Source organism: Terrapene carolina, unplaced genomic scaffold (genome assembly GCF_002925995.2).
Source record: "Terrapene carolina triunguis isolate 2854851 unplaced genomic scaffold, T_m_triunguis-2.0 Scaffold35022, whole genome shotgun sequence".
NCBI classification, from domain to species: Eukaryota; Metazoa; Chordata; order Testudines; family Emydidae; genus Terrapene; species Terrapene triunguis.
Window position 1 is genome coordinate 11944716 of NW_020699373.1, and position 21329 is coordinate 11966044.

A 21329-nucleotide genomic window follows, 5' to 3' on the forward strand; every position below is an offset into this window, starting at 1 on the left:
GATAAAAAGAAGATAAACACAATGAAGCAGCCACCCATCAAAGGCCACACTTTAGAGATAAATTTTAGGAATAAGTTAAACAGGACAAGTAGGAGGGGGAGAAAATAATTACCACACTTTGGCTTGGAGAGTATGAAATGATTCAACACAATAACAGGTGTGCGAACTATTATAAATTGCTAATTTTCTTAGCGGTTTATACTGCACAACACATAAATCAAGACAACAGAGATACAGTGCATCGTATTATACGTTGTGGTCTCATTTTACATCACCGCATAGCAGAACGCCAAGCTTCACTGCTCACTGTGTATAATGCCAAGTATCAGAGGGGTAGACGTGTTAGTCTGGATCTGTAAAAAGCTACAAAGAGTCCTGTGGCCCCTTATAGACTAACAGATGTATTGGAGCATAAGCTTTCGTGGGTGAATGCCCACTTCGTCAGACGCATGTATTCACCCACAAAAGCTTATGCTCCAATACATCCATTAGTCTGTAAGGTGCCACAGGACTTTTTGTGTATAATGCATACATGTTCAGCTCTATTTTCAGACAGAACAGACAGAATTGAATAAACCGTTTTTTCTATATCACAGCTCTCTTCTGAGCAGGATTGAAATGTACAACTGTGTCTCATAGGTCCTATACTGCCAGCAGAAATTCCCATATTTTTATTTGTATAATGTTTGTATTGCAGTAGCACCTAGAAGCCACAGATCTAGACCAGGACCCAGTGTGCTAGGTACTGTACATCCACAGAACAAAAAGACAGTCTCTGCCTCAAAGAGTTTACAACCCAAGTTCAAGTGGTAGTAGCTGTGTTTTGGGAGCAAGAGGTTCTGAAATCTATCCCTGCTGTAGCTATGAAGTTCTGAGCAACCATAGTGGGCACTCAAGTGACAACTCTGCCCAAAAGATGGCCATGGAGGTATGATGCTTTTCATTACTCTCTCCAAACTGTTTGCTGCTAAGTAATGGGCAAAACTGCAGTTAGAAAGGTGTAGAAATGCAAGAATTAGGAAAGTCTGTATCCACCTATTTATACATCCTTGGAGAGAGAGACGTACTAATCCCTCCCCTGCAATTCCTTGCAAAATGATAACTTTTCTAGTTTTGTGTGTGCACATGTGCATTTTCCTTTTTTAAAAGCTGATGGTTTGTGTTTAATGGTTCTGTGCACTCAATGCCACAAGTCACACGTAAGCAGACAAAAATATCAAGGTCGGGAGGAGAGCTGAGAATCAGCAGCAGTCTAGATATTCCTTTAAGCTTTGCCTGGAAAATCAACAAGTCCTCTTACCTTCCTGCTAAAGGAAATCATGCTGGTGTCCTCCTCCCTCCTCTTGGCTGTATTAGATTTGATGGCTAATCTCAGTCTGCTATCAATGGACCAACCTTGACTGTTTACAAACCTCATGAGTCTTCTTTGCAAGACTTCCCAGCAGCTTTATTACAGAGACAAGGTGGGTGAGGTGATATCTTCTACTGGACCAACTTCTGTTGGTGAGAGACACAAGCTTTTGAGTTTCCACAGAGCTCGTCTTCAGGTCACCTTGTGTCTCTAATATCCTGGGACCAAGACGGCTGTATACAGCAGCTTTATTGCATTCCATGATGATTTGCTGTTGAGGGCTAAACAGCAGCACTATTGATGTCTTTGTAATAACTATAATAAGTAATATCCTTTCTATAGCATCTTCCACCCCAGGACCTTAACGTGTTTGACAAGGATCAGTGGCTTAACTTTCATACCTCTGTGAGGTAGGAATCATTATCCCCCACTTCAGAGGGGGTAAGCTGAGGCACACAGAGGTTAAATGACACGCCTGTGGCTGCAGGAAGATAGTGGCAGAGAAGGCAGATCTCCTGAAGCCTAGTTCTGTGCTTAATCATTAAAGCATCCTTCCTTCACTTCCATGGGGCCCCATGTGTGCTGGTTACTCTGTGTGCTCTTGGAAAGGATGTTGCATCAAAGTCACAAATATATGTTTAGCCCCATTTATGTAGGTCATCCTTAATTTGGCATGGTCAAGAACAGTAGCCACAGCACTGAGGTCCAGATCCTCAAAGGTACTGAGGTGTCCAATTGCCGTTTATTGCAATGGGAGTTAGGCACCTAAATGCCTTTAAGGATCTAGGCCTGAGACTTGAAGGGCCAGCTCTTCAGCTGGTACAAATCTGAGTAACTCCATTGAAGCCAGCCTGGCCTCAAGTATTTCCTTAGAGAAACAAATGTCTGTCTTGCTCTCAGTAGTTCAACATCGGTCTGGAAAAATATCCATGGACTTTGATGACAAATCTCTCTTCTTCCCAGCCAAATCCATAATCCAGTCCCTCTCAATAAGGGAGAAAGGAATGAGAACGAACACTCCATCAGCCCTCGCTTTGAAATCCAAGATCACGTCCTTAGCATCACCTGCTGATGAATGAGGTGCAGCATCTTTGCCTGATTCATTAAGTAATGAGCTAAGTGAGACCACTTGCTTTTTAGGAAAGGAAAGTCCTTGTTCAGTTTGAACAAGCTGCTTGAAATCCAAATCTGTCATCAATTTTCCAGTGTATTCTTTTAAGCTCTTCCTCGCTTTCCCAGTCAGCAGACTTAATACTCATATATGCAGAGCTGGGTGAATAATTGATTTCCCCCCCCCCCTTAGGTTGGCTGGCAATTTTGAAAAAAAAATGGTTCAGGTTGAATCGAACTGTTGTGATCCAGCTGCCTCCTTCCAGCAAAATATTATTGACTTAGAACAAAAGCATTTCAGAGAAAACGTATCTTAAAAGCAATAAATCAGAGTACACATCTCTCTGGCCCGTTCTCAGGCTTACCATTCCCTGGATCTGGAAAAGCCTGGTTCTTTCTGACTCCTCCACAGAACCTGCCATGGTTTGTCTACACTGCAATGGAAGACCTGTGGCATGGCTGGCCCAGGTCAGCTGACTTGGGATCATGGGGCTCAGGCTGCAGGGCTAAAAATTGCAAGGAAGATGTGTGGGCTCGGGCTGGAGCCCAGGCTCTGAGACCTGGTGAGTGGGGTGGGTCTCGGGGCTCGACTGGAGCACAGGCTCTCTGTCTACACTGCAATTTTTAGCCCCACGCCCAAACCCTGCAAGCCTGAGTCAATTGACCTGGGCTCTGAGACTTGGTGCCGTGGGCTTTGTATTGTAGTGTAGATATAATCTCAGTGTCCGCCTGTTTTTCAGACAGTTACTCACCATGGGAGTCCATGTATCTCCCCCTAACCCTAACCTGAAGTGACCATCTCTCGAGATCCCAGGGGACAAGAAGTTTCATCATTCAATCTTTGTCCTTCCTTCCACCTAGAGGGATGGTTTGGTGACATTGACACCTGTCTAGGAATAGCAGGACTGAGAGAACTAACTTACTGTACATGGGCCACCAAACAGACTGTAGAGAGAAATACCCTTCAATCACTCCTGAGCTTGAGCTGAACTGGTTTCCTAGAGAAGAAAGGCTCTAAAGCCCATTACTACGCTGTTGAGACATCCACACCCCTTCTTCAATGGCACATGCAATAATTACTCCATGTAAAAATACAGCCCGTGCAAACTTTGTCCAATAAACCAGGATGAGATTTTGGGTAATCAAATCGAGATAAATTTAAGGAGGGAAATCAAGCTCAGCATTCAATTAAACAAGAGAGAACCTCCCAAGAAATTATTCAAATGGAAGGAAGCCATGCAACTAACAAGAGATTCCCGCAGAGAAAACACTTGCTATCCAACCCCGAGTCCCTCAAATATCCTAGTCCTAAAAGAATGCCACAGGAAAGAGAGAGAACAAACCGAACTCTCAATGGAGTATAAACTAGCCCTTTGTCTGCAACAGGGCTTCTATTGTTGGTCCCATTGCTGAGTGGTATTGGTGGTTGCAATGGTGAGACTTTTGAGGGCAAAAGTGTAGTGTAAACAGGGCAATGAGTCTCGCTGCAACGGTTAGAGCCAGGAATAACGTGCAAATATTTTGCAGGCTCTGTCACATAGCTTGACCCATGCTGCTGAACCCTGATCATTATGAATCCTTCCATCCTAGTCTTTGTTCTACCCTCGCCAGAGACTTGATTTTTTTCAGTATAGAAAAATTCATTCAAGGCTAGAATGGGACACTCAGACTTAATTTAACTGCTGCCTATGCCAATTTGGACCTGAGATGACTCAGATACTAGGCTCATTTGCTTTTTCCATGATTTAGAGATAATGAAGAATACCTTACAGATAATGACACTTACTAGTAAGTGTATCAGGCAATGTGAGTCAATTAAGTCATTCATAGGAGCCTCTACAAGGCAGGTCTTCCAAGAATGATTTTCTGGTGCTAGCCAGCATTGACCGACATGATAACATAACCCCTGTGAGCACTTCTACTGAGGGTGCTTCTAAAGGTCAAGGAAGGTAAAGAGGCTACCAACCTCTGGGCCACCAAACTCCTTCCTGTGATTTCCCTCCTGCATTTCGAGGCATTCAAATGTCCCCAGACTCAGTTTGGCTTGTGCCTTTCCAAGACGACTGTTTTCTAATGTCATTTTAAATGACCAAGGAGCTGCCAAATAAGGGGAGGTGGAAGGGGCAGACAGCCACCTCTGCCACTGGAAAGAACAGGTCCTGAAGGTAAGATGAGACAAGAATGATGAGTAGGAAGAAAAATCTTGAAATGAATCTAAAGAGAAATTAATCCCCAAAAGTACAGAAGTGGCAGATGGATAAGGTTTGGTAATATCCTACAGGAGTGATGACAAAATAGGAAGATGGATATTTCATTAGTTTAGGGGCCATATTGATCAATATTTCACTTATGTATATTCCATTTTATGCTACTATTCTTAATTGACGTGCAATGTGTAGCTGGCCAAATATTCATCCAAAAGCAATAAAAATATGAAGCCATTCACTGTCTAGGTCTCAGTGTGGACTATACATGATGAGTAACATCCTATTAATTAAAGATCACCCTCTTTCAGCCAGGATAGGTTGCACAGGGGCTAGCTGAATTCACACCATGGGAATGGAGAATTATTCTGAGGACTGTCTGATGGGCCATGAAGAAGGGCCCTAGTGTTACCAGTTCTCTGACTCCCTGAAAGCTGCTGTTTCTCTGGTAAGCTCTGCTGCTTGGGCCATTGTGCACTCTTAAGAGAAGGAGGAACAATTCTGAATCTTCACATGTTCCTGTTCTTTATAAACCACTCCTGTTTTGGGTTTGCCTCACTTACCTAATGCACAGGGAGGCAATAGCGAGAACCACATGAAATGCAGTAGTTTGTTTACAATGGTTCAAGCAAACAAGTTCTTTTATGTTGATCCAAGTGAACTGCCCACCTCACGATGACCTGGGGAAACGGCAAACACAAGATTTGCATAGCTGTCATGCATTTGCATTTGCCGAAGCTTTCTTTGGACAACTAACAGAAGTTTCCAGATCACAGGCCCTAGTTCTCATGCAGGACTTCAATCCCCCTGACATCTGCTGGGAGAGCAATACAGCAGTGCACAGACAATCCAGGAGGTTTTGGAGAGGGTTGGGGACAACTTCCTGGTGCAAGTGCTGGAGGAACCAACCAGGGGCCGTGCTCCTCTTGACCTGCTGCTCACAAACAGGGAAAACTTGGTAGGGGAAGTAGAAGTGGGTGGCAACCTGGGCAGCAGTGACCATGAGATTATTGAGTTCAGGATCCTGACAAAAGGAAGGAAGGAAGGCAGCAGAATACAGACCCTGGACTTCAGAAAAGCAGACTTTGACTCCCTCAGGGAGCTGATGGGCAGGATCCCCTGGGAGGCTAATTGAGGGGGAAAGGAGTCCAGGAGAGCTGGCTGTATTTTAAAGAAACCTTATTGAGGGTGCCGGATCAACGCATCCTGATGTGCAGAAAGAATAGCAAATATGGCAGGCGACCAGCTTGGCTTAACAGAGAAATCTTCAGTGAGCTTAAACTTAAAAAGGAAGCTTACAAGAAGTGGAAACATGGACAGATGACTAGGGAGGAGTATAAAAATATTGCTCGAGCATGCAGGGGTGTAATCAGGAAGGCAAAAGCACAACTGGAGTTGCAGCTAGCAAGGGATATGAAGGGTAACACGAAGGGTTTCTATAGGTATGTTAGCAACAAGAAGGTGGTCAGGGAAAGTGTGGCACCCTTACTGAATGGGGGAAGCAACCTAGTGACTCAATGCTTTTTTTGCCTCAGTCTTCACAGATAAGTCAGCTCCCAAACTGCTGCACTGGGCAACATAGTATGAGGAGGAGGTGAGCAGCCCTCAGTGGTGAAAGAACAGGTTAAGGACTATTTAAAAAGCTGGACATGCCCAAGTCTATGCATCCGGATCTAATACATCGGAGGGTGCTGAGGCAGTTGGCTGATGTGATTGCAGAATCATTGGCCATTATCTTTGAAAACTTGTGTTGATTGTGGGAGGTCCCGGATGATTGGAAAAAGGCAAATATAGTGCCCTTCTTTAAAAAAGGGAAGAAGGAGAATCCAGGGAGCTACAGACTGGTCAGCCTCACCTCAGTCCCCGAAAAAATCATGGAGCAGGTCCTCAAGGAATCCATTTTGAAGCACTTGGAGGAGAGGAAGGTGACTAGGAACAGTCAACATGGATTCACCAAGGGCAAGTCACTCCTGACCAACCTGATTGCCTTTTATGATGAGATAACTGGCTCTGTGGATGAGGGGAAAGCAGTGGACGTGATATATCTTGACTTTAGCAAAGCTTTTGATATGGTCTTCCACAGTATTCTTGCCAGCAAGTTAAAGTAGTATGAATTGGATGAATGGACTATAAAGTGAATAGAAAGCTGGCTAGATTGTCGGGCTCAATGGGTAGTGATCAATGGTTCAATGTCTAGTTGGCAGCCGGTATCAAGTGGAGGGCCCCAGGGGTCAGTCCTGGGGCCGGTTTTGTTCAACATCTTCATTAATGATCTGGATGATGGGATGGATTGCACCCTCAGCAAGTTCACGGATGATGCTAAGTTGGGGGGAGAGGTAGCTACGCTGGAGGGTAGGGATAGGGTCCAGAGTGACCTAGACAAATTGGAGGATTGGGCCAAAAGAAATCTGATGAGGTTCAACAAGGACAAGTGCAGAGTCTTGCACTTAGGATGGAAGAATCCCATGCACTGCTACAGGCTGGGGACCAACTGGCTAAGTAGCAGTTCTGCAGAAAAGGACCTGGGGATTACAGGGGATGAGAAGCTGAATAGAGTCAACAGTGTGCCCTTGTTGTAAAAAAGGCTAACGACATATTGGGCTGCATTAGTAGGAGCTTTGCCAGCAGATCGAGGGAAGTGATTATTCCCCTCTATTCGGCACTGGTGAGGCCACATCTGGAGTATTGTGTCCAGTTTTGGGCCCCCCACTACAGAAAGGGTGTGGACAAATTGGAGAGAGTCCAATGGAAGGCAACGAAAATGATTAGGCAGCTGGGGCATATGATTTATGAGGAGAGGCTGAGGGAACTGGGCTTATTTAGTCTGCAGAAGAGAAGAATGAGGGGGGATTTGATAGCAGCTTTCAACTACCTGAAGGCGGGTTCCAAAGAGGATGGAACTTGGCTGTTCTCAGTGGTGGCAGATGACAGAACACGGAGCAATGGTCTCAAGTTGCAGTGGGGGAGGTCTAGGTTGGATATTAGGAAACACTATTTCACTAGGAGGGTGGTGAAGCACTGGAATGGGTTACCTAGGGAGGTGGTGGAATCTCCTTCCTTAGAGGTTTTTAAGGCCCGGCTTGACAGAGCCCTGGCTGGGATGATTTAGTTGGGGTTGGTCCTGCTTTGAGCAGGGGGTTAGACTAGATGACCTCCTGAGGTCTCTTCCAACTCTAATCTTCTATGATTCTTCTTTATGAAACCATAAATCACCCTGCATCTGCTGGAGACTGGGCCCAGATTTGCTCAAACGTTTTGGCAATTTTGGTGAATTTCTCCAAGAACGTAGTCTAAGTTTTGAATTAGTCATTACAACCCAAACCAGGCAGACAGGACCAGCAAACCAAGCATGTGATTGGGGCGGCAAAATTCCAGGGGCGGCATTCCGGGTGGGCTTTTTATTTTGTTTGTTTGTTTTTTGCTTGGGCTGGCAAAAAACCTAGAGCCGACCCTGCAGGCAGATGTCACAGGGTCTCCGCCTTAATTGCAAAGGTGTTTCACAGCTCTATTAATAAAGCATTGTGCTGGGAAAATATTTAAGAAAGCATGAATTTTACATGTATATTAATGTCATTGTAATAAAATATGTTAAAGTTTTCATAGAAAATTCCAGCATTCAGGTTAAAAATATTACACATATGAAGAATGAGGGAGTTATCTGCTTTTTTTTTATGAAAGTCTTATGCACCTCAGTTTATCTGTTTGCTATTATCCTGTCTGACTGCAAAGAGTTTACTTAAAGGATGCTGGTAGGGGGGAAAACAAACAGCAAATGCAACAGTGGCAAAGATAAAATATAGTTGGAGAATAGGTAAGGTCCTGGAGGAAACCATGGTCATGGTGTGATCATTATTTTTATGTGTATTACCGTGGTACCTAGGAGTCCCAATCATGGAACAGGACCCCATTGTTCTGGGTGCTGTACAAACAGAACAAAGATACAGTCTCTGCCCCAGAGAGCTTAAATCTAACTGGGGAATGCTCCAGCGAGGCTAGCAAGGTCTAGTCTTCCCAGGCCCAAAAACAGGGTCAAAGGAGATACTAAAACTGTAAAGATCCTGGTCTAGGGTTGAGTAGTCAGCGGTGGCTGGAGAGGAGTCTCTGACACAGAGACAGAGAAAGCTGCAGGGGTCTGTCACTCCATGCCTAGAAGTAGGAAGGTCTGGCCTGAGTGGAACTTATCCAACACTGGCAAGGAGAGAATAAAGTGCAGGAAGGAGCCAGGCATAGAGGCCTTTTGTTGTTTATCCCTTCTCTCTGCTTGCTATGTGCTCTGGGTGACTGACTAATGCTTGGTTGTGAAGAAGCGATTTTTGAGTCACTTTAACCAGCTCGCTGGTTAAGTCACAGGCCCCTGGAGGCAAAGTGCTCAAAGGTGCCCAACACAGTTTAGCCTGTTGGGTTAGTGCTGTTGGGAGCTGGGGGCGGGCGGCCACTGAGAGTCCCCTGCAAGGGGAAGCAGGGGCAGCTCTATGTTTTTTGCTGCCCCAAGCACGGCTGGTCATGCGGATTCGGCGGTGTTTCTGCAGGTGATCTGCCGGTCCCGCGCCTTCGGTGTACCTGCCGCCGAATTGCCAACGAAACTGCGGGACTGGCGGACCTCCCGGAGGCATGCCGCTGAACGCTGCCTGACTGCCGCCCCCCGCGGCTGGCAACCCCAGGCACGCGCTTGCTGCGCTGGTGCCTGGAGCCGCCCCTGAGGGGAAGTGAGAGAGGGGAAGTGTCACCCGAAGGGTGCGCTCAAGAGGGACTAAAAGGGGTCTGAAGTGCAGCTCACCCTGGAATTGTGACAAAGCTAGTAAAGCTGACGTATTTGAAGATTCGCAGAAAGGAAACACACACAGGTTGCGAACACAGTCAAACTGAAATGCTCTTTTGAACTGGAGAAAATTTTTGCAGACGTTTCTCCCCACTCTTCCCTTATCTCTTCTCATATTCATATTCTTAGCAGGCCATTGGGAATCTTTGCCTGCTTTGATAATGCCACCATTTCTACCTGCCTCAGACAGATATGGTCTGAGCTGTTACCATAGGACCCAATGATCCTGACCCAGGTCTCTTAGCATCACACAGGACTGGGCTAAAACTACATAAAGTGCTTGATTGCAACCTCATGAATATCATTGATTTCAGTGGGCTTTGGATCAGTCGCAATGTTACTGCAGTGTTGACAGTAGATGGATGTGCAGGAGCACTTCTCTTATTAGTTTTGTGTGTTTAAACTGGTTAGAATCAGAAAAATGACAAGAATGACATGGTTTCAATATTTAGTCTCTCTCAATATCTGCTGATTTCAGGTTGCTATTTCATCCATTCCAGGTCAACAAATTGTGTGCTTTCCTTCCTGATTCATCCCACATTAACTGAGTACAAGTAGCACCTAAAAAGCATGTATGTAATGTTCCTTCAACAAAGATATGTGGAACCTTTTTCATGTTATAGCCACTAGTTGTCTCTATTGAGGTAATTATGTGCTGTAGTTCTTAATGTCTTGATCTATCCATGCATGTTTACAGTGGGCAAGAGGAAAGACCAACATGACCCCTCTTAACTGATGCTCTCCCACCCTTAAAAAAAAAAGACATCAAATAAATGATTTTAAATGAATCTAGAAAATAGCAAGACTCAAGGAGCGTCTTCTCCGCAGCTTGCCTGGGCAGGTCCTATCTATCTTTCCCTCTTCTAATCTATTCACTGTCAGTCTTATGGTGGCACAGCCAAAAGTCCTGAGATTTTAGAGACAATCTTGAGGGCCTGAGAAATGCCCCCGCAAACAAGAGCCTCTTGAGAAAAGTAGAAAGAAACTGCGGCCAAAATTGCAGAACTGACTAATGTTGGGGATGCTTAAAATCTGGATCTGAATTCTATCTCTAGCCAAAAGTCTGATTCTGGAATTCAGTTGGCTCAATGAGATACTGATGCCACAGGTAAGGTTCCTTATATCCCCACTCTCTCTCTAGACCCTACACATGCAAATAAAATGCTCTAGATATGGTGTGGTGCAGATCTTACATCTTTGGGTTTCAGGTGGTTTCTGCTTTTGTCTGTACCCGTCTAATATATTCATCCAAAAATTGTCTGGATCACTAAAAACTTTGGGAGGCTTTTTTTTGTTTTGTTTTTTGTTGGATTTGGATGGGTGTGAAATGCTGTGATGGTTGACTTGCGGAGGAGAAAACACGTAGCAACATGTCACACTCCTGAGATCTATTCTGCCTGACACTAAAGAATAGGTTATGTGGCTGTACAACTATTGTTTCAAAAGTCAAAGTTAACATAGCCTTGGACTGCATTAATTTCTTCAGAGGCTCCTGACAACGAGGTATGTCTCCAGCCCTGTCTCTTGCCCATTAGAACCCTACTTCAGTATGATGGTGAGTCCCTTGCCCACCTACATCACTGAAGCTTTCAAAATGAACAAGGGGGTTTAATGACGACAGTCTTCTAGACATCTGTCAGTCCGTCTGTGAGAGCTGCATTGCCATCAGAATGCCAGTGGACTCTGATTCTATTCAGTTCACTTTCATGAAGAGAGCTGGCCATGCTTCATGTAGTGCAAGGTCTGAACAGCCCTCCTGGGGCTGCATGTCAATGCATCTGTGTGGGTGAAAGTGGAAAGAAGACGGGAAAAATCCATGTTCAGCAGTTCCAATGTATTTTTAACAGCAGAGATGAGAGTTGTGATCTGTATGGCATATTGCCAGCTGGTGGACCCTATAGGTCTTGTGACAAGATGGCCGATGTTCATATGGTGGGTTCTGCGCTTTTTTTGGGGGGGGGGACCCTAAAACCCCACCCGTTGCCCCTGCTCTTGGGCGCCAAAGGCCCCGCTAGTGGCCCGGGAAGGTGGTAGAGGAGGGAAGCAGGGGAGGGGTCTGGGTTTGCTCCTCGGTCTGAGTCCCAGCCCCTTGCAATCCCTGTGGGTTTCGTACCCTCTTCCCCCTTGGGAGGGGTTATCCTCAGTCCTTAGACACTGGGGGAGGGAGTCTCCCTTACTTTGGTTCTCTGCTCTTTCAGATCTCACAACACACCTCCAAGCTCCAGTCATCTTGTCTTTTCTTTTCTCCTCTGACTGCCTGAAGCAGGGGGTTTTACTAGGTTCCTGACAGGGCCTTAATTGACTACAGGTGCTCCAATTAACCTGTAGCAACCCTCCCTAGTCTACAGGGAACCATGCCTTAATTAGCCTAGGGCTTATATATTTCCCCTCTACCACTGCTCCCTGGCCCTTCTGTATCACAGAAGTAGGAAGTAGGCGAGAGAACGAGATGGAGACAGACAGAGGTTAGGGGTTCTGTGAATCAGACACCGAAGTCATTCAGTTCATCCATTTTGTTGTCGATGTAACTGGGGGAGAGGCAAAAGAGCATTTCACTGAAACTTGAGATTCCCTGCTCCGTGGGGAGTTCTATACTCAGGCTTCTGGGTATACGTTAAGAAACCCCCATTGCTAACAACCACAGAACTACAGTCTTGTATGATTAAATCCCATGATCAGAACTCTAAAATTCAGTTTAATGAAGCTCCCTTATTATGGTCCCACGCTCCATGTAGTTCTATACTGGGGTTGAAAACAAACATTGCCCTGCTTCCATGGCAAAGCTTCCAAAGGACTCTTCAAAAAGAGACTTGTCAAATGTATTTGAGCTTTGACTGCCCTCTTTAAAATGCAAAAGCTTAACAAGCCAATTTAACATTTCATAGGGAAGCACTCAAAAGTCGAGTTTGTCCCTGGCAGACAAGGGTTTTCAATTTTAAGCAACTTGTGCTAATTAACTGCCATTGCCTATTGGCAATCTTGATCAGGTTTAATTCAAGAGACTTGTTTTCCAATGTAAAATAACAGGAGGTCACAGAACGAACAGGCTGTCAAGAGTCGATATGCTGCATTAAAACCTGGCCTTTCCCCAAGAACATTTCCCTTTGGATATTAATATAGTTTCCAGATAAACTGGATCAGAAATTGCCTCGACTAAGCTTCTCTCCCCGCCACCCCCCCCCTCGAAATTTATTTTCCTGGAATTTGGCTGAACATTAGAGACACAAAAGTATACGTTTTTATTGAGGGAACTAAAAAAGTGTTAATTAGGTTCATGTTGACATTAATGAAAATACTAAACACTGATGCAAGCTGCAAAATGTAGATACGGATTCAGATCTACACTCCACCAAAGTTTGAGGATATTCGTTTCTGGGCTTTTCTTTGGGCCAGTCTCTAGAACATGCTATTAACAATTAGCGATGGATAAACCTCCAATAGCTTTAGTGGTTCAGTTCGACCAAGGAATTTAGATGCTCATCTGAATCTTTTGGGCGTGGGCAGAACTGGAGAAATGGAAATTCCACAAAATCAGGCTCTTGTGTGGAATTTTCTGGTCACTCTTCCAGATACCCATGTAACCCTGAGGGCTGGGGTAGGGTTGGGCTGAATCAGCTGAGGAAGGGACAGTGGATCCATGACTGTTTACTTCATATGAGCAGAAATTTGATAGCTTGTGTCAGGGTGCAGTACTTTGGAACAAAATATACGTAACATGCTAATTTCTAAAACTACAAACTCTTTTTAGGTTCCTCAAGACTTTGATTTCTTGAATTCACTTTTTAACCTTTTAACCCTTAGATTCTCCCAAGAAGACTACCTCTCTTCTCATTCATATTAGATGTCTTTTTATTCTACGTTGGACCATATTCTCAGCTGCTCTAAACATTGGCTTAGATCCGTTGATTTCAGTAGAGTCACGCCAGATTACTCCAATTGAGGATTGGCCTCTTTTTATACTTCAGTTTTGCTAAGTTATTAAATATGCATTTACTTTGTTCGTACAATGATAGCTTAAAGCCCCCTATTTTTAGGTTCTAAAGTTCCAATCTGCAAATAAGAAAGTGTAATTAGCTGAAATCTTTGTTATCCTTGTAGCAGAAGGTACCCTCTGAGTTACACAGTAGGCACAGTTATATTAATAGACTAGCTGAGATTCCCCCAGTCTGTTCTTTTTCCTGTGATATTCCTGCTGTCAGCTACTTCAGAGAGTGACCTATGTGAAACTAAAACTAGTCACTGTACAACTACACTAAACTGATTCCACTTAACAACGTGTACCTGCATCTACAAAATCTGCTGTTCTAACCACATGCTGCAACATTACACATTGTATTCTGCTCTAACACACGTACAGAACCTACGTAATGCAAGCATCACCATCCAATGCAACCATGCAATCTTACTCCTGTTATCCCTGTGCTCTGTTCCCTACCACACTGGTGTATTAGTAATCATAGCTCATCGAGCTACCACTTCCAGCCTTAGATTGTAATCTCACCCAGCCAGAGACTCTTGTCTGTTTATGTGTCATGAACCTTCCAAATAATAAGCAGTCAGTGCAAACCCCAGACACGGTCATTTCTATGACCACTAAATGGACTGCTTACCTCCGTGACCGCAAAACTTCTTTTCCCACATGGTACGACCTTGTACCACTTGTCATGCAGCACGTCCATGAAGCCATGGGACTTGTATTGGCTTATGAGCTCAGATATATTTGAGGTCAGTGGAGAATTTGGAGGAAGGCCAATGCCGTACCCTAGGAGAAAATACAAATACAAGGTTTTTTAGTTGGGCTGGTTTTGGTTGTCCATGAGTAGTTGGTATCAACACATCCTCTTCAGGTCTGTGTGTGGCATGGTGCTGTGCTTTGCTCTAGGGTCCAAAAACCAGGTCCAAAGCTGTGCATTGACTCCTCTATAGTGTGAAGGGGCCCAAACCCAAATGAGATTTCACAATGCAAAACAGGATCATGCAAACCGCATTTGTGCACACACAATTACTCATGCAAATGACTAGGCCTGCAAAAACAAAAGCGCACAATTAGAAGCCAAAGAAGTTCAACACAGTGATACTGCAACATGCATGTGAATGTTTTCTGAATGCCTTCATTTCAGAAACACAGCCTCTTCTATGCATTTGCTATGTGCCTCAGTCTCATTTATACCCAGACCTCTTTACATCACTCTGGCAATGTAAAAGGGCCTTCAAGTGGGAATAAATTCCAAGCCGGGCTGGCATGATATTTACCAAAGTGGTTTTTTACCAGGTAAAATCATTGTTTTGACCATCCTGGGAAAAAATAGTTAGTCGCAGTTTAAGGCATTTTCTGTTTTAAAAACTGTTTTGTTAATGCATACCACATTACACTTAGTTTTAGTTCTATATTCAAATTGTGGTTACATAAGGCAATATATTCATAGATTAATTTAGGGTTGTACAAATAAAAAATAAAACCGCAGTGGGCGTAATGCTAATATATAGAATTATAATATTGAACTTCGGAACGTCTGTGTATGTTTTGGTTTGGTATTTTCTCAAGGAAGTTATACATGTCTTGATTCAAATTTCAGTTTCCACTCTCATATAAACAACATTCAACAACCATTCGATTATATGAAAATGACAGCAATGCAGAGCTGTAGGCTTGAAGCATTAAGCAATCAGACGCATGTGAGAGTTGCAGACTGGATCATTGTGTCATAAAGCGTTCTGTAGCAGAAGACCAATTTTGATGGAGTGGCTAGACCGAGACTATTCCTCAGTTTTGAATGGATGTATCTGAAGTTTGAAAAGATTTGTTCTATGCTTGCTGAACTTGATGGACACTGATGCAATTATTTTTCCTGATTTAAGCCAGTATTTCATAGATTCTAGGACAGGAAGGAACCTCGAGAGGTCATCGAGTCCAGTCCCCTGCCCTCATGGCAGGACCAAATACTGTCTAGACCATCCCTGATAGACATTTATCTAACCTACTCTTAAATATCTCTAGAGATGGAGATTCCACAACCTCCCTAGGCAATTTATTCCAGTGTTTAACCACCCTGACAGTTAGGAACTTTTTCCTAATGTCCAACCTAAACCTCCCTTGCTGCAGTTCAAGCCCATTGCTTCTTGTTCTATCCTTAGAGGCTAAGGTGAACAAGTTTTCTCCCTCCTCCTTATGACACCCTTTTAGATACCTGAAAACTGCTATCATGTCCCCTCTTAGTCTTCTCTTTTCCAGACTAAACAAACCCAATTCTTTCAGCCTTCCTTCATAGGTCATGTTCTCAAGACCTTTAATCATTCTTGTTGCTCTTCTCTGGACCCTCTCCAATTTCTCCACATCTTTCTTGAAATGCGGTGCCCAGAACTGGACACAATACTCCAGTTGAGGCCTAACCAGCGCAGAGTAGAGCGGAAGAATGACTTCTCGTGTCTTGCTCACAACACACCTGTTAATGCATCCCAGAATCATGTTTGCTTTTTTTGCAACAGCATCACACTGTTGACTCATATTTAGCTTGTGGTCCACTATAACCCCTAGATCCCTTTCTACCGTACTCCTTCCTAGACAGTGTCTTCCCATTCTATATGTATAAAACTGATTGTTCCTTCCTAAGTGGAGCACTTTGCATTTGTCTTTGTTAAACTTCATCCTGTTTACCTCAGACCATTTCTCCAATTTGTCCAGATCATTTTGAATTATGACCCTGTCCTCCAAAGCAGTTGCAATCCCTTCCAGTTTGGTATCATCTGCAAACTTAATAAGCGTACTTTCTATGCCAATATCTAAGTCGTTAATGAAGATATTGAACAGAGCCGGTCCCAAAACAGACCCCTGCGGAACCCCACTTGTTATGCCTTTCCAGCAGGATTGGGAACCATTAATAACAACTCTCTGAGTATGGTTATCCAACTAGTTATGCACCCACATTATAGTAGCCCCATCTAAATTGTATTTGCCTAGTTTATCGATAAGAATATCATGCGAGACCGTATCAAATGCCTTACTAAAGTCTAGGTATACCACATCCACAGCTTCTCCCTTATCCACAAGACTCGTTATCCTATCAAAGAAAGCTATCAGATTGGTTTGACATGGTTTGTTCTTTACAAATCCATGCTGGCTGTTCCCTATCACCTTACCACCTTCCAAGTGTTTGCAGATGATTTTCTTAATTACTTGCTCCATTATCTTCCCTGGCACAGAAGTTAAACTAACTGGTCTGTAGTTTCCTGGGTTGTTTTTATTTCACTTTTTATAGATGGGCACTATTTTTGCCCTTTTCCAGTCTTCTGGAATCTCTCCCGTCTCCCATGATTTTCCAAAGATAATAGCTAGAGGCTCAGATACCTCCTCTATTAGCTCCTTGAGTATTCTAGGATGCATTTCATCAGGCCCTGGTGACTTGCAGGCATCTAACTTTTCTAAGTGATTTTTAACTTGTTCTTTTTTTATTTTATCTGCTAAACCTACCCCCTTCCCATCAGCATTCACTATGTTAGGCATTCGTTCAGACTTCTTGGTGAAGACTGAAACAAAGAAGTCATTAAGCATCTCTGCCATTTCCAAGTTTCCTGTTACTGTTTCTCCCTCCTCACTGAGCAGTGGGCCTACCCTGTCTTTGGTCTTCCTCTTGCTTCTAATGTATTGATAAAAAGTCTTCTTGTTTCCCTTTATTCCTGTAGCTAGTTTGAGCTCATTTTGTGCCTTTGCCTTTCTAATCTTGCCCCTGCATTCCTGTGTTGTTTGCCTATATTCATCCTTTGTAATTTGTCCTAGTTTCCATTTTTTATACGATTCCTTTTTATTTTTTAGATCATGCAAGATCTCGTGGTTAAGCCAAGGTGGTCTTTTGCCACATTTTCTATCTTTCCTAACCGGCGGAATAGCTTGCTTTTGGGCCCTTAATAGTGTCTCTTTGAAAAACTGCCAACTCTCCTCAGTTGTTTTTCCCCTCAGTCTTGATTCCCATGGGACCTTATCTATCAGCTCTCTGAGCTTACCAAAATCCGCCTTCCTGAAATCCATTGTCTCTATTTTGCTGTACTCCCTTCTACCCTTCCTTAGAATTGCAAACTCTATGTTTTCATGATCACTTTCACCCAAGCTGCCTTCTACTTTCAAATTCTCAACGAGTTCCTCCCTATTTGTTAAAATCAATTCTAGAACAGCTTCCTCCCTAGTAGCTTTTTCAACCTTCTGAAATAAAAAGTTGTCTGCAATGCAGTCCAAGAATTTGTTGGATAGTCTGTGCCCTGCTGTGTTATTTTCCCAACATATATTTGGATAGTTGAAGTCCCCCATCACCACCAAATCTTGGGCTTTGGATGATTTTGTTAGTTGTTTAAGAAAAGCCTCATCCACCTCTTCCACCTGGTTAGGTGGCCTGTAGTAGACTCCTAGCATGACATCACCCTTGTTTTTTACCTCTTTTAGCCTAACCCAGAGACTCTCAACACTTCCGTCTCCTATGTCCATCTCCATCTCAGTCCAAGTGTGTACATTTTTAATATATAAGGCAACACCTCCTCCCTTTTTCCCCTGTCTATCCTTCCTGAGCAAGCTGTACCCATCCACACCAACATTCCAATCATGTGTATTATCCCACCAAGTTTCAGTGATGCCAACAATGTCATAGTTGTATTTATTTATTAGCACTTCCAGTTCTTCCTGCTTATTACCCATACTTCTCCCATTTGTATATAGGCATCTAAGATACTGGTTTGATCTTGCCTCCCAGCTTTGCCCTGACCCTCCTTTCTCTCTGCCATTATAGCCCACGCTTCCTCTTGTTTCCGACCCATCTCCCAGGTCTCCATGTTCCCCACTTACCATGTTCCCACTGCCCCTTCCTAAATTAGTTTTCCACAGGAAATTGTCATCCCTGACTCCAACCACTTTGAAGCCACTTCACACTGCCAGAGCAGCACAAGGTGGCCTTGGTGTAAACTGGAATCGGGCCCTATATTTCTTGATTAGAAGGCACATATTACAGGTGCAGACATGTATTTGGACTCTGCAATGGAGAATCATGTAGTATTTACTGAATTATTTTAAAAATGTACTGAGATATTGTGAGATTTTATTGCAGTAAGATTGTATTGTTATACCTCACAATAGCTCAATACCCAGTGGGCCTGATTCTCATTCACACTGACTCAGGCAATGTCTACACCCACAGTTGGGAGCTGTGATTCCCAGCTCGGGTAGACACACAGATGCTAGCGCTGCTCAAACTAATGCTTGCGTATATCAACCCAAACTGGGAATTACACCTCCCAGCTCCAGTGTAGACATAAAATTCTTTTATGCTGCTCTGACAGGGTAAAGAGACTTTAAACAGGCACCCATGTATTTTATATCCACCTGAGGGTGCTTTTACACTTCCAGAGTACTGTAAAAAATCCTTGGTGCAAATGAGAAACAGACCCAATAATTCTAATTACTGGATGCCACATTTTAGAAAAAAAAACACTGTTTTTTTATTTTTAAAATACCCTAATTTGTGCAACTGAAGCATACAACTGTGCACATTAAACAAGTAACTGCACACGCACCTTGTCATTTGCCGGCAGGAAATTACCAATTGCCTGTACAACTACTCTTTTGACACACGCGGCTCCATGGTTTTTGGTTCGCAGCTTAGATGTACCCTCTTTAAAGTGTAGCCTCGTCTCACAAACACTGTACCAAAAATATTTTGTGGACAGAGCTGGAGATGCAAACTGACTACCAGCAGGAAGTCTGCGGCCCCAGTGGCTTGCGACACAATGAAGCGAGGTAGCATTGTGATGGGTATATAGATGTCAAATGATGGCATCTTTGTTATCTGTGTATTGCACCTTACATTTCTAAAAACGTTGGTGTGCAGATGATAGACCACTGCACTGGGACTCAGAAGACTTGAGTTCTATGCCATTGGCCTGATAGGTGACCTTGGGTAAGTCGCTTTCCTGCTCTGTGCCTCAATTTTCCCATCTCTAAAATGGGAATAATGAAACTGACCTCCGACTGTAAAATGCTTTGAAATCTACTGATGGACCGTACACTATAAGAGGTGGTGGTTGTTTGTTTTTCTCCAAGTTCCTGCAGCCTATATACTAGCTGTAGAGAGGAGATGTACACACTGTTCCAAGGTGGAACATTTACTTGTGTTCTTTTGTTTTCCTTAATCTTAAAGATAAGGAGTTCAGACTGGAAGTCTATGGCTACTCCGTGTGTGGGGAAAACCACAAAAGACAGCACAAAAGAACCAGTACAATATGCATCATAAATAGGTGGTAGTTTGATGCTAGAAGCTGTAGTTCCTGATTTTATTATTTTTACTGTTTCTGACTTCAATGGATTCAAAGTTTGGTAATTTTGTAGCTATCTCCATAAAGCTAGTCATTCTCACATGTACGCTTAATGAAGTGTAAACCTAACTGCTGATGCATAGACAGATTTTATGACCATTATAACCCCTGGTGGGAAATAAAAATGGATTGCTTTTTTAATGTCCTAGTGTGCTATAAAATGGCTACAACTTAGTGTCCCTGTTCAGTTCCAGCAAAAGGGATTTGCTATATGGTTGGCATTTTTGATGCCTCTAGATTGAATGATTAAACTACTCCGCTTCCATCCGCTTCATTTCCCGTGTTAAATTCCTGAATCTGTTTACGTTCTGGGAGAGGTCGCCTCGCCTTGTGATGGTGCGACTGGATTGACTGTTCTTGGAAGGAGGGGGGAAAAATCATTTCCATGGCCCATCCATCACAAAAACAAAGCCCGAAGTGTAATAGCTGCTAATGTGTTTTGCAGGGCTCATTGATAAGTTTTGCTTTCCGGCTGCATTGTGAAGCTGTCTGTGTGTCACTGTTAATATACTGGCATTTTAAGAGGTCAGGTAACTGGAGAGGGTGAATTAGTTATTTTAAATCGAGCCCCAGCTGAATAATCAAGCTGACTGTTTGAAAGGGGGATTATGGGAATCCATTCTGGAGGGGGGGGGTGCCTACAGAGGGGGAATGGAGTTTTTGAATTTGCCAGTATTATGGATGAAAAGTCTTTCAGTAGCTACGTTATTCCATCCTGAACTGTGAAAACGAGTCTCCCCTGTCTGACAGTGGTACAGGTATCATTAGATACTGCATTTTCCAAGTACAGGGTCAATTTCTATTCCCTGAGGGAAGACTGCATACGCAGGCTTGGTGCAGGGTGATCCACTGTGGATGTGGTAGAAATACTACCACCAAGCACTTATCACTGCTTTAGGGCTACAGTAGCTCTTCAGTGCAAGGCGACATGGCCAGTGGACCTACCTCGCCATTGACCATCAAACTATCTGCCTCTCCCTTGCAACAATGAAAAAAATAGTCCTTGGGGATCACAGCTCTAGGGGCAAGACATCCACATCCCGTTTGCACCAGTCCTCCGGCATCCTATGTCCCGAGCGCAGTCAACATGGATAGGTTCTGATGCCTTCAAGGCTTTCCATTCCCACACGGGAGCAAGCAGGACTAGCCCCATAGGCACAGATAAATCCCAGTGGGGATGTTGTCTTTATAAAGAAATACCACTCCATTCCATAGCAATAGACTCAACCACTTACCATAGAGTTACTTTAATGTTTGGGGCAATTACTGTAGAGCATGTCTAAGCATTTTGTTTTATAAGAGCCACTCCCCTAATCACAAAGCACCCTTTCAGCAGGCTATATTCTCCTATTTAGCCTACATAGGACTAGCCTGAGATGAAATACTTAGATGGCAAGCTCTTTGAGAGAGACTCGTGTTCTGTGTGTGAACGGTGCTTAACATAATGGGGTTCCCTGAGTGGGGTTCGTAGGTGCTACCACAATATAAATAACGG

At 43.7% G+C, this 21329-nt stretch overlaps 1 protein-coding gene across 1 annotated transcript in view; it reads right to left on the reverse strand.

Moving 5' to 3' along the window:
* Positions 1–21329, reverse strand: part of LOC112118934 (glutamate receptor ionotropic, NMDA 3A-like) — an 82633-nt gene that overhangs the window by 2678 nt on the left and 58626 nt on the right. The window contains exon 7 of the mRNA XM_026646388.1: positions 14095–14246. Within this exon, the coding sequence (XP_026502173.1) occupies positions 14095–14246 (152 nt within the window). The remainder of the gene's footprint in view (positions 1–14094; positions 14247–21329) is intronic.